General features: G+C 52.9%; 1 protein-coding gene across 1 annotated transcript; it reads left to right on the top strand.

Annotated features, from left to right (window-relative positions):
- The first annotated feature begins 5,571 nt into the window (after window positions 1-5,571).
- On the top strand, window positions 5,572-8,454 carry LOC135306193 (olfactory receptor 14J1-like). Its single transcript, XM_064429782.1, has 3 exons — window positions 5,572-5,581; window positions 7,451-7,707; window positions 7,768-8,454. Exons 1-3 carry the CDS (start codon window positions 5,572-5,574, stop codon window positions 8,452-8,454), a joined length of 954 nt encoding a protein of 317 aa, XP_064285852.1.
- Window positions 8,455-15,669: the final 7,215 nt, after the last annotated feature.

A 15,669-nucleotide genomic window follows, 5' to 3' on the forward strand; every position in this document is an offset into this window, starting at 1 on the left:
GAACTGAAAAATAAAAACCCACAAAGGTGATTAAAACCAAACATCATGCTGTCGGTGCACTTTGAAATCTCCCTCCTTAACAGAACTCCAGACTGACTCCAAGCAGCTTCACAAGCCCTGGAGGCTTGGAGGACAATTGAAGGGAGACAAAGAGCTCCTGAGGGCTTTCTGTGTTTTAATCAGCCCCAAGGTGGATTTGGGGCTGGGTCCAGGAGCCTCAGGCACTGAGAGAAGGATGAAGAAGCTGCTCAAGGAGTCAGAAGCAAAACTCCAAGTGGATTGGAGCATGGCTGGGCCCCAGTGAGGGCAGGGAGTGCCAAAGGCTCCCCAGGGACTGCTGAGAGCAGATCCTTGAGGCCAGGAGTGCAGGGAGCCCAAGGCTCTGGGCAGGGAACTGCAATGCTGAGCAAGGCCTGGGCTGGCTGGGGGAAGCAGAAAGGCCAAGGCCTGAGCCCAGCCTGGGCCAGCAGGGCCTGTCCCTCACGGGTGGCTCGGGGCTCTCTGTGGGGCAGGGGGATGTGAGGGGCATCAAGGACAAATGTCATCAACCTGTGTGACATTCCAGGTCCTCATGGAAAAAAGAGGCCACTGTGAGCCTGCAGGGCTGGAACACCCCAGAACACTGAAATGCTGGGGAAAATCAAAGGGTTCCTTTCCTTGAGTTTGGTGCACAGAAGAAACACCAACCAGATATTCTCAACATGGCCAGATGCAAAGAATATTCTTGGTAGGAAGGGACCCACAAGGATCATCAAGTCCAGCTCTGAAGTGAATGGCCCACACAGGGATTGAACCCACTCCCTTGATGATTCCAGCACCATGCTCCGACAAACTGAGCTAAGAGGTAAAAATGACATAAAATTTTACTGGCAAAATAGAGACAATCAAGGAACTTTGGCAAAGGGTTTAATACAACATCCACTTCAACATGAAACTCTTATCACAGCATTAACTTAGCCCATTTACCTAGAAATCTTTAACCCTTAGGATGTTAAGTTAGCCAAAAATGTTCCAGGTAAGTAGGAGTAGAAGAAGAAGAAATAGAGAACAACAGAAAGAGAGAAGATCTATAGAAAGACACCACACACGGGTACCAACTGCTTGAGTTCCAGAGCCACTAACGGAGGAACCCCAGCAGAAGGCAGGATCCAGACCATAGGATGGCCTCCTGCTCCGGCTTTTAACCCCCTGGGCCTTCATGGGCCTGCCCCTGCTGAGGGACTGGCAGCTGATGGCCCAATCAGAGTCAGGGTAGCACCAGCTGTTAGTATGTGATTGATTGATTGACAATTCAACCAATCAGAGCTGCCTCTTGTTTGATTGATTGATAGCTTGGCCAATCAGTGCCAGGAATGAGGACAGGGCTCTGTCCCACTACAAACCAAGGCCTGACCTGGCCCTGGCCCCACACGGGCATTCCGAGCATCCCGAGGTGTCTCGGGACATCGATCTCATCCAGCCTCTGACAGCGACCACAGTGACACTACCACCTGACAGGTCCAGCTGACCCTGGCATGTCGAGGGCTGCTTCTCATCAGCCCCTGAAGCACTGGGGCTCTGGGCTTTCCTTCCTAGGGGAGAGAACTCTCCTTCCCCTCCAGGGACCTGTGGCGAAAACTGGGATTTCTCCTCCAAATTTCCTTACATGCAAAGATTGTTCCCAGATGAAATCTGCCAGGACAGACAGATCTGGCTGCCTTGGCTAACTGGGGCCCACCTCTCATCTGCCTTTGAAACACTGGGACCATGTGCTTTTATTTCCTATGAGATAAAACCATCCATCTCGACCAGGCACCCATGGCCAAAACTGGGCATCTGCCTCCAGCATTCCCTGTATCCAAGGATAGCTCCCAGAAAAAAGCTGCCTGGACTGACAAGTCTGGCTGGCCTTGTCTTCCTGAGGGCTGGCACTCACCTGCCTCTGAAACATGGGGGCTTTGTGCTGTCCTTCCTAATGAAAAGAACTTTTCTTCCTGTCCAGAAGCCCATGGCCAAAATGGTGATTCCATGTCCAAAATTCCCTATGTCCAAGGATAGCCCCTAGACAAACAGTGCTAGGAGAGACAGGTCTGGCTGGCTTGGCCTAAGGGTTGCCACCTCTTGTCTTCTTACAGAGCACTTGGACTTGGCTCTTTTCTTTCCAACAGGAAAAAAGCATCCACCTTGACCAGGTGCACATGGCCAAAAATGGGATTCCACCTCCAAAACTCCGTAAATCCAAGGATTGCTCCCAGTGAAAGCTGCCAGGATAGATAGGTATGGCTGCCCTTGGCCTCTTGGACCTGCCTCTCACCTGCTTTTGAAACACGGGGGCTCGATGCTTTTCTTCCAATGGAAAATAACTGTCCTTCTTATTTGTGCAAAAATGGCCAAAACAGGGATTCCTCCTCCCAAATTCCATATATCCAAGGGTTGCTGTCAGACAAAAGCTACCAGTACAGAGAGGTCTGGCTGGCCTAGGCCTCTGATGACCACCTTTCATCTGCCCCTCAAACACCAGTGTTCTGTGCTTTCCTTCCTATGGAAAAGAACAGTCCTTATCCTCTGGGTGCCCATGTCTGAAACTGGGATTCCACCTCTAACATTCTCTATATCCAAGTGCTACTCCCAGGCAAAATCTGCCAGTACCATCAAGTCTGGCTGGCCTGGGCCTCTGGTGACTGCCCCTGCGACACTGGGGCTTGGCTCTTTCCTTCCCATGGAGATCCCTGGGACACTGTGGGGACCTCATGGAACCAAGGGGATCCTTGTGGCACCACTGGAGCCCATGGAACCAAGGGGCCATGGTGCCACAGCGGGGCTTCATGGAGCCCAGAGACCATTATGACTCTGTGGGGCCTGATGGAGCCATGGAAACCATTAGGGCCTTTCAGGGCCTCATGTCACCAAGGGGACATTATGACACCTCAGGGCCTCATGGAACCAAGGGACCTTTGGGACACCGTGGGGCCCCATGGAAGCGAGGGAACATGGAACAGGTCTGGTTGGCTTGGCCTCCCAGGGCCACCTGACAGGTCTGGCTGATGTTGGAATGTCAAGGGCTGCCTCTCATCAGCTCCTGGTGTGCTGGAGCTCCATGCTTTCCTTGCTATGGAAAAGAACCATCCCTCTTATCAGGTGCCCATTGTCAAAATAGGTACTCTCCCTAAAATATTTCCTCTATGCAAGGGCATCTCTCAGAACAAAACCTGCCAGCTCTGGCTGGCCTTGGCCTATGGTGGTCACCTCTCATCTGCCTGGGAAGCACTGGGGCACTGTTCCTTCATTCCTTTGGAGAAGAACCCATTTTCATGACCAAAATTAGAAGTTGGCCCCCCAAATTCTGTATATCCAAAGATAGCCCCTAGACAAAAGTAACCAGGACAGACAGGGCAGGGTGGCCCTGCCCTCTAGTGATTTTCTTAGACTCTGAGCTGAATGTTTTCATTTGAAAACACCTTGGAGAGACCCCAGAAATCTCCCAGGAAGGGGTTCTGAAACCTTGGGCACATGAGCACTACATATGGACAAAGGAGCTCTGTGCTCTGTGCTGTTGTGGTGGTTTTGCATCATGGAAATGAGGATCTAAGAGAAGCTGCTAGCAGTTTCCAATGTGTCGGACATGAAAACAATCAGTAATTAGCTTTGAGAATTGACAATCTGTTAAACCTCTAAGGAAACTGTACATGCCTCTGTGAAGACACATGTTAAAGACGAGAAAGCCTGGGATGGTCTCTTTCCCTTCTGTCCAGCAAAGAGGTAACAAGGCTGGCCCAGCCCCCGTCTTAGCCGGGCCGGGCCGGGCGGCTCCTGCCGTGGGGCCGGGCCCCTTCCCAGGGAGCCCCCCAGGCCCCATCGACTGCCAGGCAGGGCAGGGGAGGCCGCGGGGCCGAGGCCGGGCCGGGCCATGGCTGCGGTTGCCAACACCTGGGCGCTACCGAGCCCTGCCCCGCCGCCAGCCCGGGCCCAGCCAGGATCCGCCGGGCCCCAGGAGCAGCCCCAGGCCGGGCCGGCTCGGCCAAGATTCTGCCACCCTTGGGGTTCACCCGCAAGCCCCGAGCAGGGGGAGGAGAAGCCATGGGCCCCGGCCGTGCTGCTGCTGTGTTCTGGCCTGGCTGCTGAGATCCTGGCCCTGCCCCAGCGCAGCCCATCCTGACACTGCCCCAGCGCAGCCGCTGCAGAAACCTCCATGGTAAAACAGCTCCGGCCGCAAGGACCCAGCCCGGCCGGGGTCACGGAACCATCTGCAGGCCCCGGGAGAGATATTAACTCTTTCAGGGCTTCCATCCTCCCTCGAGGGAGAGAAAAGGACAAAGTGCAGGCACACAGAGGAGCAACATAAAGACACCGAGGTCAGTGAAGGGGAAGTTGAGTCCCAGATGGGAGGGATGAGGAAATGCCATAATCTTGGGACTGAAATCCTCTTGAAAAGCTATGGAGAAGGATGTAATTGATACATCAGACTCTCTTTTTCCCTATAACACATTGAAAAGGATGGGAAGATGACTTGTTTGGGAAACACCTCCATGGTAAAGTAAGCAAATGTTGACGTCCCTGTGATCCCATGTGAAGTTTGAACACACAGAGCAGAGTGATGAGACCCTGTGCCCTCATAGGGAGAAGAAGAAAACCACTGTTCTCAGAGATGAAGATGATTTCAGAAATAGATGAAGAGAACATTTGCTCTTAAACAGCTCATCTTTAAACTAATACCCCATAAATTGACATGATCCATAAACACAACTGTGGGAAAAGCTATCAAAAAATGGGAGGGACTTCATGATTGCAGATTTTCCAGGTGGCTGCTATTAATGGAAATTGAGAGCCACAAGAGAACTCTTTTCTTATGGAGAAGTCTTCATAGCAAGAAAGAGAGACTCCCCCCCCTACAGGAACTGAAGGAAGACCACTCTAGAAGAGGTAAACTGAAAATATTAGGTTTTGTCTCTTTACATTGTCAGTAAGAAAGAAAAGGTTGTAGGGAAAGAAAAGTGTTCTGAAAGTTTTGTTCTGACTCTTATTACACTTCCTTTTAGTTAGTATTAATAAACTTTCCTTTATACCCTTTTAAAGTTTTGAGCCTACTTTGCCTTTCTCCTAATCCTGTCTCACAGCACAAAATGAGTAAGAATATTCTATGAGTGCACTGGTAATTAGCCAACACTGAACCCACCGCGCTAATTGATGCATTGGCCAAGAAATCTCAAATTGGAGAGAAAAAACACTACAGAAACATTCCCGATGAACTGCATGGGAACAAAGGGAAATCAAGGCAGAGCCATGGTTTGTCAGAACTTGCCTGATTGTAATGAGCCCCATGATGAATTAGGAGATGAGCCCTGGAACCTCAGGGTCTGAGAGGAGAGTGCACAAACCTTTCCAGGAGTCAAAGTCAGAGGAAACACACTAAGTGTCTAAAAGCATGAATGGGTCCCACTGAGGTCCATCCCCAACACAGGCTCTTCATGGACTCCATGGAGGAGAGAACTGGAGGCCAGGATGGCACAAAAAGCTTCTCAGAGACTCAGTGTGGAACAGAAAATCCAAAATACCTTAAAGAGCTTGAGCATTTCAAACCACTAATGAGCCGCAATGAATGTCAGTACAGAGCTCTCAAGGGACTCATTAAAGCAGATAATTAGGGCCATGACAGCAAAAACTTCTCACAGAGTCTGTATCAAAAGGGAAACACCAAGTACCTTAAAATAACTGAAGTATCCTGAAGCATTAATGAGCCGCACTGAATGTTGTTACTGACAAAGCCTCTCCAGGGACTAATTACAGCAGATAATTGGAGGCCATGATTGCACAAACCTCTCAGAGACTCCAAGGCAAAAGCCAAACCCAAAGTCCTTTGAAAAACCTGCATTCCCTGGGAGCATTCAGGAGCCCCCAGGGCCATTGCTGAGCAAGGCTCCCCAGGGACTCCTTCCAGCAGATCCCTGAGGCCACTGGGATGTGGGCTAGGGGGGGATGCTGAGGGCAGGACAAGGGGCTGACAGTGCCCAGCCTGGCTGGGGCTGTGCCAGGAGGCCCCAGGGCCTCAGGACAAGGTGTCTCCTCCCAGCCCTTGGTGGCACAGACCCTGCTGCTGTGCCCCAGGCCACCAAGACTTGGCTTCTCTTCGTCCCCACCTGTCATCACTGCCTCCAGTTCTCTGCTCTGCCTGGGGCCTGGGGACACTTTCTCAGTCGTGTCCCTCAGTGGGACCCATTAAAAGTCCAAGAAACTTTGGAGTTGGATTCTGACTTGGAGTTCTGGAGAGGTTTCTTCAGCTGCCTCTCAGGGACTGATGTTCAGGGCCTGAGCACAAAGCCCCAGAGGATCATTAAAGTCCTTGTGCTGTGTCTGTGCTGCTGAGCTGGGCTGGGCTCCTGGCACAGAGGCAGCTCCTGGTAAGCAAGAAGAGCTTCAAAAGCACATTTCTCTTGATGAGCAGCTCTTCTGCCAGCCCAGCAGGGCTGGGGCACTGCCTGCAGCCAGCCCGGGCACAGCCCAGAGGCACAGAGAGCTTCAATCAGTCAGGGCTGGGAAGGTGCTGAGAAGTGCCTGGAGCAGAATCCCTGCCAGCCCTTGGCACAGGAACCTCTGGCTGCAGGACAATGCAGCTGCAGCTCCTGGGTTGATCTCCTAAAGCTGGAACATCCCAATGCCTCCAGACCCTGTGAGTACATTCTCTGATTCTCTCTTGTGCAGAGCAGCCAGGGCTGCCCAGGGCTGTCCTGCAGAGCAGGCTCCTGCAGCCCAGGGCGCTGTGCTGGGGCAGGGACTCTGCTGCCTGCCAGGGACAGCTCTCAGCCAGCCCAGGGAGCTGCTCCCAGCACTGGGGGACAAGATCTGGGTGGAAGGAGACAGCTGCTAAGGCTTGGAATAGTTCTCCATGTATGGTGATGATATGGCATGGTTCAGGACTGCTCCCAGCATAAGATTTAACTCCAGAGCATTTCCAGTTAGATGATAAAGGGAGCACAGCAAGGAAGGGGTTGCATAGAACAAAAAATCCTACTTTTTTAATCTAGTGGTCGGGGTTGTCTGAATAGGAAATTTCCCATAGATATTAATCTCTCAGTTAAGTTTGGGAAAAAATAATTTTTTTTTTTCCCAGATTTTACTAAAACATTCAGTGACAGGAATCAGCACAGGGCACCTCACAGCCAACATCAGTGTTGCTTTTCCACCATCCTCAGGGTTCCTCTGACATTGCCATCAGTGCCTGCAGAGCCAGAGCTGCCCCTGGGCAGTGCCAGAGCTGGGAGGGTCTGCAGGGCAGAGCTGAGCCCCCAGGGCTGGGCTGGGCTCTGGCAGCACTGGCAGGACCCAGCCCTGGGCACAGGGAAGCAGCTGCTGGCAGGGACAGCTCCAGGCAGCAGAGCCCTGTTCAGGCAGTGAGGGGAAAGTGTCCCCCAAGCTGTACTGGGATATTTAAAGCCCTCTCCAAAACCTAACTATTTCATGATTACTTTTTTTACAGATCCCCATGCCAAGACGGCACAAATCTCCAACAGCAGCTCCATCAGCCACTTCCTCCTGCTGGCATTGGCAGACACGCGGCAGCTGCAGCTCCTGCACTTCTGCCTCTTGCTGGGCATCTCCTTGGCTGCCCTCCTGGGCAACGGCCTCATCATCAGTGCCGGAGCCTGCGGCCAGCACCTGCACACACCCATGTTCTTCTTCCTGCTCAACCTGGCCCTCAGCGACCTGGGCTCCATCTGCACCACTGTCCCCAAAGCCATGCACAATTCCCTCTGGCACACCACGACCATCTCCTACACAGGATGTGCCACACAGGTCTTTTTCTTTCTGTTTTTCATTGGATCAGAATTTTATATGCTGACCATCATGTGCTACGACCACTACGTGTCCATCTGCAAACCCCTGCACTACGGGACCCTCCTGGGCAGCAGAGCTTGTGCCCACATGGCAGCAGCTGCCTGGGCCAGTGCCTTTCTCAATGCTCTGCTGCTCACAGCCAATACATTTTCCCTGCCCCTATGTCATGGCAATGTCCTGGGCCAATTCTTCTGTGAAATCCCACACATCCTCAAGCTCTCTTGCTCCAAACCGCACCTCAGGAGTCTGTTGCTTCTCGCGGGTAGTGCCTGTTTATCACTGTGTTGTTTTGTGTTCATTGTTTTCTCCTATGTGCAGATCTTCAGGGCTGTGCTGAGGATCCCCTCTGAGCAGGGACGGCACAAAGCCTTTTCCACCTGCCTCCCACACCTGGCTGTGGTCTCTGTGTTCCTCAGCACTGGCATATTTGCCTACCTGAAGCCCCCCTCCATCTCCTCCCCATCCCTGGATCTGGCCCTGTCAGTTCTGTACTCACTGGTGCCTCCAGCCCTGAACCCCCTCATCTACAGCCTGAGGAACCAGGAGCTCAAGGCTGCAGTGTGGAGACTGATTAATGGATGCTTTCAGGAACATGAAACTGCTGGAGAATTTCTGCAACCCACTCCTAATAAAAATAATCTTTGATAATTCCTGTTAGTTTTGTTGTGGGTTTGTTCTTTTGTATTACTTTTATTAATACTGACCACAAAGAAATGTACTTTTTCATGCCATTTCTCATTTTGTTTCTCTCCTCATTTAGAGCAGCCCCAGATTGTGTCAACAAGGAATTGTTCTCTCAATGACTTTAAACAAACTAATTGATCACCCAGCAGAGTTTTCTGCAGAGATGCCCTTTTGTTGCCTTCTCTGGAGCTGCAGCAGCAATGTCTGTGTGCAGAGCTGGGGCAGATCAGTGCTGGCAGAGCAGCTGTGCCCAGCAGCAGCAGCAGCACTTGGTGTTGCCAGTGCTGCTGCCATGGCCCTGCCCCGCTGCCCTGCTGGCCCTGGTGTTGCTGCAGGGCCTGAGTGCTCTCGGGGCCGGGCACAGTCCTGGGGGTGGCAGTGCCGGGGCTGCAGCAGGGACAGGCCATGGGCACTGCTGGGGCAGCGCTGACGCCTCAGGCCAGGCCCTGGGGGCTGCAGGCTCCTTGCCCAGGCTCTCTCAAGAACACGGCCAGGCCAATGCTCAGCACAGAAAAGCCCAAGGGTGAGCAGCCCCAGGCTGGCCGTGGGCAGGCTGGGGGCAAACAGCATGGCTGGGGCTCTGCAGGGGCCCTGGGGGAGACGGGAAGGAGCAGCAGAGCAGGGGCTGATCCATCCCCAGTGCGCTGCACAGCCCAGGGCAGCGTCCCAGAGCGTCCTCATGGAGCTGTCAACAACATCCCCCCTCTGCAGCCCTGGCCTCTCCCCCAGTTCACACAGGTGCCGCATCCTTGCAGGCACAGCCACGGCAGCACTGGCTCAGGAGCCCCTGTTTGCATTGCACAGAGCAGGCGGGAGCACCCCCATGCTGTTGCTGTGGGGACATGAACCTGAGGGAGCACAAATGCCATCAGCCCCTGGGGCCAGCAAGGGCTGGGGGACAGCAGGGAAACCACTCAGCTTTGTCCTGGCCTCTGCAGTCAGCCAGAAACTTTGTTCCCATCAGCTGGGAGTTTCCTGTGCCACTGCAGACGCTGTTGCTCAGAGCCAGGGCTGCCTGGCAGCCATCCCCAAACTGCCCTGAGCATTTCCTTTGCTTCAACTTTGCTTTCTTTACTCTTCCTCTTACAAATTTCTTCCTCTTGCCCAGCTCTCTTCCCTCCTCTGCAAACTGCCCATCCCCATTTGCCCTTTCCTCTCTGGCCCCACTCCCCAGTGTAGTTCCTGACTTGGCACCATGGGAATGTCCCTTGGGCAGCAGGATCATCCTCCAAGTGCTGCAGGAATTGTCTGCAGGCTCCTGCAGTGCCTCAAGCTGCTCCCTTGCCAGAGGCACCCCAGGCCAGGGGGGCACATCTGGGCTGCTGTGTCTGCCTGTGGGGCTCCCTGTTCTGGGCAATGAGGAGGAGCTGCAGAGGCTCTGCAGGACTGACAGGATGGGCTTTGGGGCTGGCAGGAGAAGCTGAGGGAGCTGGGCTGCTGCAGCTTCTGAAGAGGAGGCCCAGGGCTCATCCTGCACCTGCTGCAAGGGTGGTTTCAGAGAATCCCAGAATCAGCAAGGTTGGAAAAGACCTTGGACATCATCAAGTCCAACCTGTGCCCTGACACTGCCTTGTCTCCCCGGAGCCTCCTCTTCTCCATAATAAACGAACTGAGTTCCCTCACCTGCTTCTCACAGGACTTGTGCTGCAGACCCCTCATCAGCCTCCTTGCCCTTCTCTGGACATGCTCCATGTCCTTCCTAAATTGGGGGGCCCAGAACTGGACACAGCACTCGAGGTGCTGCCCAACCAGCGCCCAGCACAGGAGAAGAATTACTGCCCTGCTCCCACTGGACACAGTATTCCTGATCCAGGCCAGGAGCCATTGGCCTTCTTGCCCACCTGGGCACACTGCTGCCTCATGTCCAGCCTGCTGTCCATCAGTGCCCCCAGGTCCCTTTCTGCCTGGCTGCTGTCCAGCCACTCTGTCCCCAGCCTGGAGCGCTGCAGGGGTTGTTGTGGCCAAAGTGCAGGACCCGGCACTGGGACTTGTTAAACCTCACCTTGTTGGATTTGGCCCCTGGATCCAGCCTGTCCAGGGCCCTGTGCAGAGCCCTCCTACCCTCCAGCAGATCCACACTCACACCCAGCTTGGTGTCACCACAGTTCCTTGAGGCCCCAGAGTGTGCCAATGGTCTCCATGATTCCATGAGGCCTCCCGGAATCACAATGTCCCTTTGGTTCCATGGAACCCCTTGGTGTCACAAAGTCCCTTGGATCCTTGGGTCCCGCAGTGTCACAATGGCGCCGTGGTCCCCCAAGGCCCTGCAGTGTCCCAGTGGATCCTTGGTTCCATGAGGTCTGGCAGCACAGCAATGCTCTCCTTGGTTCCCACTCTCTTTTATGCCTCTCACTGTCAGAAATAGAAGGACACCTGGCAGATGAAGGGGAGTAGGAGTGGATATCTACTCGAGGAGGGAATAATAAAAATTCCTTCTGGCCCCCACTCCCCAGCCAGGTGCCACTTCAGAACAGCTATGAGCCCCTGGATCTAGAGAGTCAACCGCATGATTTAGAAGAAAATTATCTGCCCAGTGAGCCTCCCAAATTATGATTCATGTCTGAGAAGGATTACCACCTGTAACATCAAAAAGGAAAGAAGTATAATCGTGGTGAGTGACTCCCTTCTGAGGGGAACAGAGGGCCCATATATGAACCGGACCCACCCCACAGAGAGGTCTGCTGCCTCCCTGGGGCCTGGGTACAGGATATCACTGAGAGACTGCCTGGGCTGATTCAGCTCTCTGATTATTGCCCACTGCTGATACTCCAGGCTGGCAGTGATGAGACTGAAAAGAGGAGTGTCAGGGCAATTAAAAGGGACTTTGGGGCATTGGGTCAGATGATTAATAGGACAGAGGCACAAGTAGTCTTTTCCTCAGTCCCTTTGGAGGCTAAGAAGAGCAGTGAAAGGAATAGAAGAGCTCAAATTATTAACAAGTGGCTTAAGAGTTGATGTTGAATTTTGAATGCAGAATTTTGATTATGGGGCAACTTTTACTGTACCTGGCCTGCTGCAACCAGATGGGCTCCATCTCTCTGTTAAGAAGCAGCAGGTTTTTAGCTATGAACTGGCAGAACTTGTTGAGAGAGCTTTAAACTAGGTCTGAAGGGGGAAGGGGATGCAGCTGGGCTGTCTGGAAGCAGGCCCAATGGCTGAGTGAGCCTGAATTAGGGGTGAAATCAGCAGCCCAGCTGAGGCGCATGGATACCAGTGCACGCAGCATGGGTAACAAACAGGAAGAGCTGGAGGCCATGGCCCAGCAGCAGAGCTGTGGTGTAATTGCCATAATGGAAATGTGGTGGGATGACTCACATGGCTGGAGTGCTGCACTGGATGGCTAGAAACTGTTCAGAAGAGATAAAAAAAAAGACAAGAGGTGGAGGAGTGGCCCTTTATATTAGGGAGGGCTTTGATGCTATGGATGTTGAAAGTAATGATGAAGTTGAATGCCCGTGGGTGAGAATTAGGGGGAAGGCCAACAAGGCTGACATCCTACTGGGAGCCTGTTATCGTCCACCCAGCCTGGAAGAAGAGGTGGACAACTCATTCTGTAAGCAGCTAGAGAATGTGTCTGGATCATCAGCCCTTGTTCTTGTAGCTGACTTCAATTTGCCCGACATTTGCTGGGAACTTAATACAGAAGAAAAAAGGCAGTCCAGGAAATTTTTAGAGTGTGTGGAGGACAACTTTTTGTCACATCTGGTGAGTGAGCCCACCAGGGGAGGTACTGTGTTAGATCTTGTTGTTTGCAAATAGAGATGGGAGATGTGGTGGTTGGAAGCCACTTGGGGCAGGGTGATCACGAGATTATAAAATTCTTGATATTTGGTGAAGTCAGGAGGAACATTAACAAGACTTTTATACTAGACTTTCAGAGAGCAGATTTTGGCCTATTTAGGAGGCTTATTCAAAGAGTTCCTTGGGAAGCAGCCCTTAAATGCAAGGGGGTTCAGAAAAGGTGGATATGCTTCAAAACAGAGACCTTGAGGGCACAGGAACAGACTGTCACTGTGTGCTGAAAGATGAGGCGACGAGGCAATCGCCCAGCCGGGATGGGGAGGGAGGTTTTGGAGGACCTTAAGAATAAAAAGAGGATGAATCATCTTTGGAAGGAGGGTCAGGTCTCTCAGGAAATATATAAGAGGGCTTCTAGAGCATATAGGAAAAAAATCAGGGAGGCCAAAGCTCATTATGAATTTAAAATGGCGACTTCTGTAAAGGATAATAAAAAATGTTTTTACAAGTATATTAATGGTAAAAGGAAGGGTAAGACCAACCTCTGTTCTATACTGGATGAGGGAGAGAACTTAGCAACTGCAGATGAGGAGAGGGCAGAAGTGCTTAACACAGTCTTTGCCTCAGTCTTTGGTGGAAGACAGCTTGTCCCCAGGACAACTGTCCTCCTGTGTTGGTAGATGGTGCCAGGGAACAGAATGGTCCCCCCATTATCCAAGAGAAGGCAGTCAGAGAACTGCTGAGCTGCTTGGATGTTCATAATCCATGGAACCAGATGGGATCCACTCCAGGGTGATGAGGAAGCTGGCAGATGAGCTTGCCAAGCCACCCTCCATCATTTACCAGCAGTCCTGGCTCACTGGGGAGGTTCCAGATGACTGGAAGCTGCCCAATGTGACACCCATTCACAAGAAGAGTGGGAAGGAGGATCCTGGTAATTATAGGCCAGTCAGCCTGACCTCAGCACCTGGTGAGGTGATGGAACAGTTTGTACTGAGTGTCATCACCCAGCACTTCCAGCATGGCCAGGGTATCAGAGCCAGCCAGCAGGGGTTCAGGAGGGGTAGGTCATGTTTGACCAACCTGGTCTCCTTTTATGACCAGGTGACCCTCCTGGTGGATGCAGGAAAGGCTGGGGATGTGTCTATTTGGACTCCAGCCAGGCCTTTGGCACTGTGTCCCACAGCACACTCCTGGAAAAGCTGCAGCCCAGGGCTGGGACAGGAGCACTCTGTGCTGGGTTCAGAACTGGCTGCATGGCCGGCCCAGAGAGTGCTGGTGAGCGCTGCTGCATCCAGCTGGCAGCCAGGCACCAGTGCTGTCCCTCAGGGCTCTGTGCTGGGGCCAGCTCTGTTCAATATCTTCACTGAAGACATGTATGAGGGGATTGAGTCTTTCATTAGTAAATCTGCAGATGACACTGGGCTGGGAGCATGTGTCCATCTGGTGGAAGGTAGGCGGGCTCTGCAGGCAGATCTGGAATGGTTGGGTGATTGGGCAGAGTCCAATAAGATGAAGTTTAATAACTTCATGTCCCAAGTCCTGTATTTTGGTCACATAACCTCCTGCAATATTATAGGCTGGGGACAGAGTGGCTGGACAGCAGCCAGGCAGAAAGGGACCTGGGGGTACTCCTCGACAGCCAGCTGAACATGAGCCAGCAGTGTGCCCTGGTGGCCAAGAAGGCCAATGGCTCCTGGCCTGGATCAGGAATGGTGTGGCGAGCAGCAGCAGGGAGGTCATTCTTCCCCTGTACTCATTCACTGGTGATGCTGCATCTTGAATGCTGTGTCCAGTTCTGGGCTCCTCAGTTTAGGAAGGACATTGAGATGCTTGAGCACTTCCACAGGAGGGCAACAAGGCTGGTGAGGGGCTGGGAACACAAACCCTGTGAGGAACAACTGAGGGAGCTGGGGGTGTTTAGCCTGCAGAAAAGGAGACTCAGAGATATCCTATCAATCTCAACAACTTCCTGAAAGGTGGTTGTAGTCATGTGGGGGTTGGTCTCTTTCTCCAGGCAACAAGTGACAGAACCAGAGCACACGGTCTACAGCTATGCCAAGGAAAGTATAGGCTAGATAGTAGGAAAAAGTTTTTCATGCAAAGAGTGATAAAGTACAGGAATGGTCTGCCCGGGGAGGTGGTGGAGTCACCATCCCAGGATGTGTTTAAAAAAAGATTGGATGTGGCACTCGCTGCCATGGTTTATTTGAGGCATCAAGGAATGAGTAGGACTCAATGATCTTAAAGGTCTCTTCCAACCCTGTGATTCTGTGATTTGGTGATTCTGTAACCAGGGGAGCATTATGACACCTCAGAGCCCCATGGAACCAAGGGAACATGGAACAGGTCTGGTTGGCTTGGCCTCCCAGAGGCCACCTGACAGGTCCAGCTGATCTTGGGATATCAAGGGCTGCCTCTCATCAGCTCCTGCAGCACTGGGACTCCATGATTTCATTGCTATGGAAAAGAACCATCCATCTTTTCAGGTGATCATAGCCAAAATTGGTACTCTCCCTAAAAGATTTCCTGTAGGCAAGGATATCTCCCAGAACAAAACCTGCCAGCTCTGGCTGGCCTTGGCCTCTGGTGATCACCTCTCATCTTCCCCTGAAACACTGCGGCTGTTCCTTCCTTCCGATGGAAAAGAATGAGCTTTCATGCCAAGGGCCATGGCCAAAATTAGAATTTGGCCTCCCAAATTCCGTATATCTAGGGATTGCTCCCAGACAAAAGCAGCCAGGACAGACAGGCCAGGCAGGTCCTGTCCTCTGGTGATTTTCTTAGACTCCAAACTGAATGTTTTCATTTTAAAACACCTTGGGCGGAGCCCCCAGAGATCTCCCAAAAAAGGGGTTTTGAGGCCTCAGGCCCATGACCACTCCATATGGAGAAAGGAGCTCTGTGCTCTGTGCTGGTGTGGGGGTTTTGCATCATGGAAGTGATGTTCTAAGAGAAGCTGCTAGCAGATTCCTCTGTGTCTAATAAAAAAAAATCAGTAATAGCTTTGAGAATTGACAATCTGTTAAACCACTAAGGAAACTGTACATGACTCTGTGAAGACACATGTTGAAGATGAAAAAGCCTGGGAGGGTCTCTTTCCCTTCTGGCCAGCAAAGAGGTAACAAGGCTGGCCCAGCCCCCGTCTCAGCCGGGCCGGGCCGGGCGGCCCCTGCCGTGGGGCCGGGCCCCTTCCCAGGGAGCCCCCCAGGCCCCATCGGCTGCCGGGCAGGGCAGGGGAGGCCGCGGGGCCGAGGCCGGGCCGGGCCATGGCTGCGGTTGCCAACACCTGGGCGCTACCGAGCCCTGCCCCGCCGCCAGCCCGGGCCAAGCCAGGATCCGCTGGGCCCCAGGAGCAGCCCCGGGCCAGGCCGGCTCGGCCAAGATTCTGCCACCCTTGGGGTTCACCCGCAAGCCCTGGGCAGGGGGAGGAGAAGC

This window comes from Passer domesticus, chromosome 8, assembly GCF_036417665.1.
Source record: "Passer domesticus isolate bPasDom1 chromosome 8, bPasDom1.hap1, whole genome shotgun sequence".
Lineage (NCBI taxonomy): Eukaryota > Metazoa > Chordata > Aves > Passeriformes > Passeridae > Passer > Passer domesticus.

Excerpts from the sequence above, each read along its gene's own strand:
- LOC135306193 (XM_064429782.1), top strand. Across the intron at positions 7,708-7,767 it reads TCTGCACCACTGTCCCCAAA|GTCTTTTTCTTTCTGTTTTT; the intron begins GCCATGCACAAT and ends TGTGCCACACAG.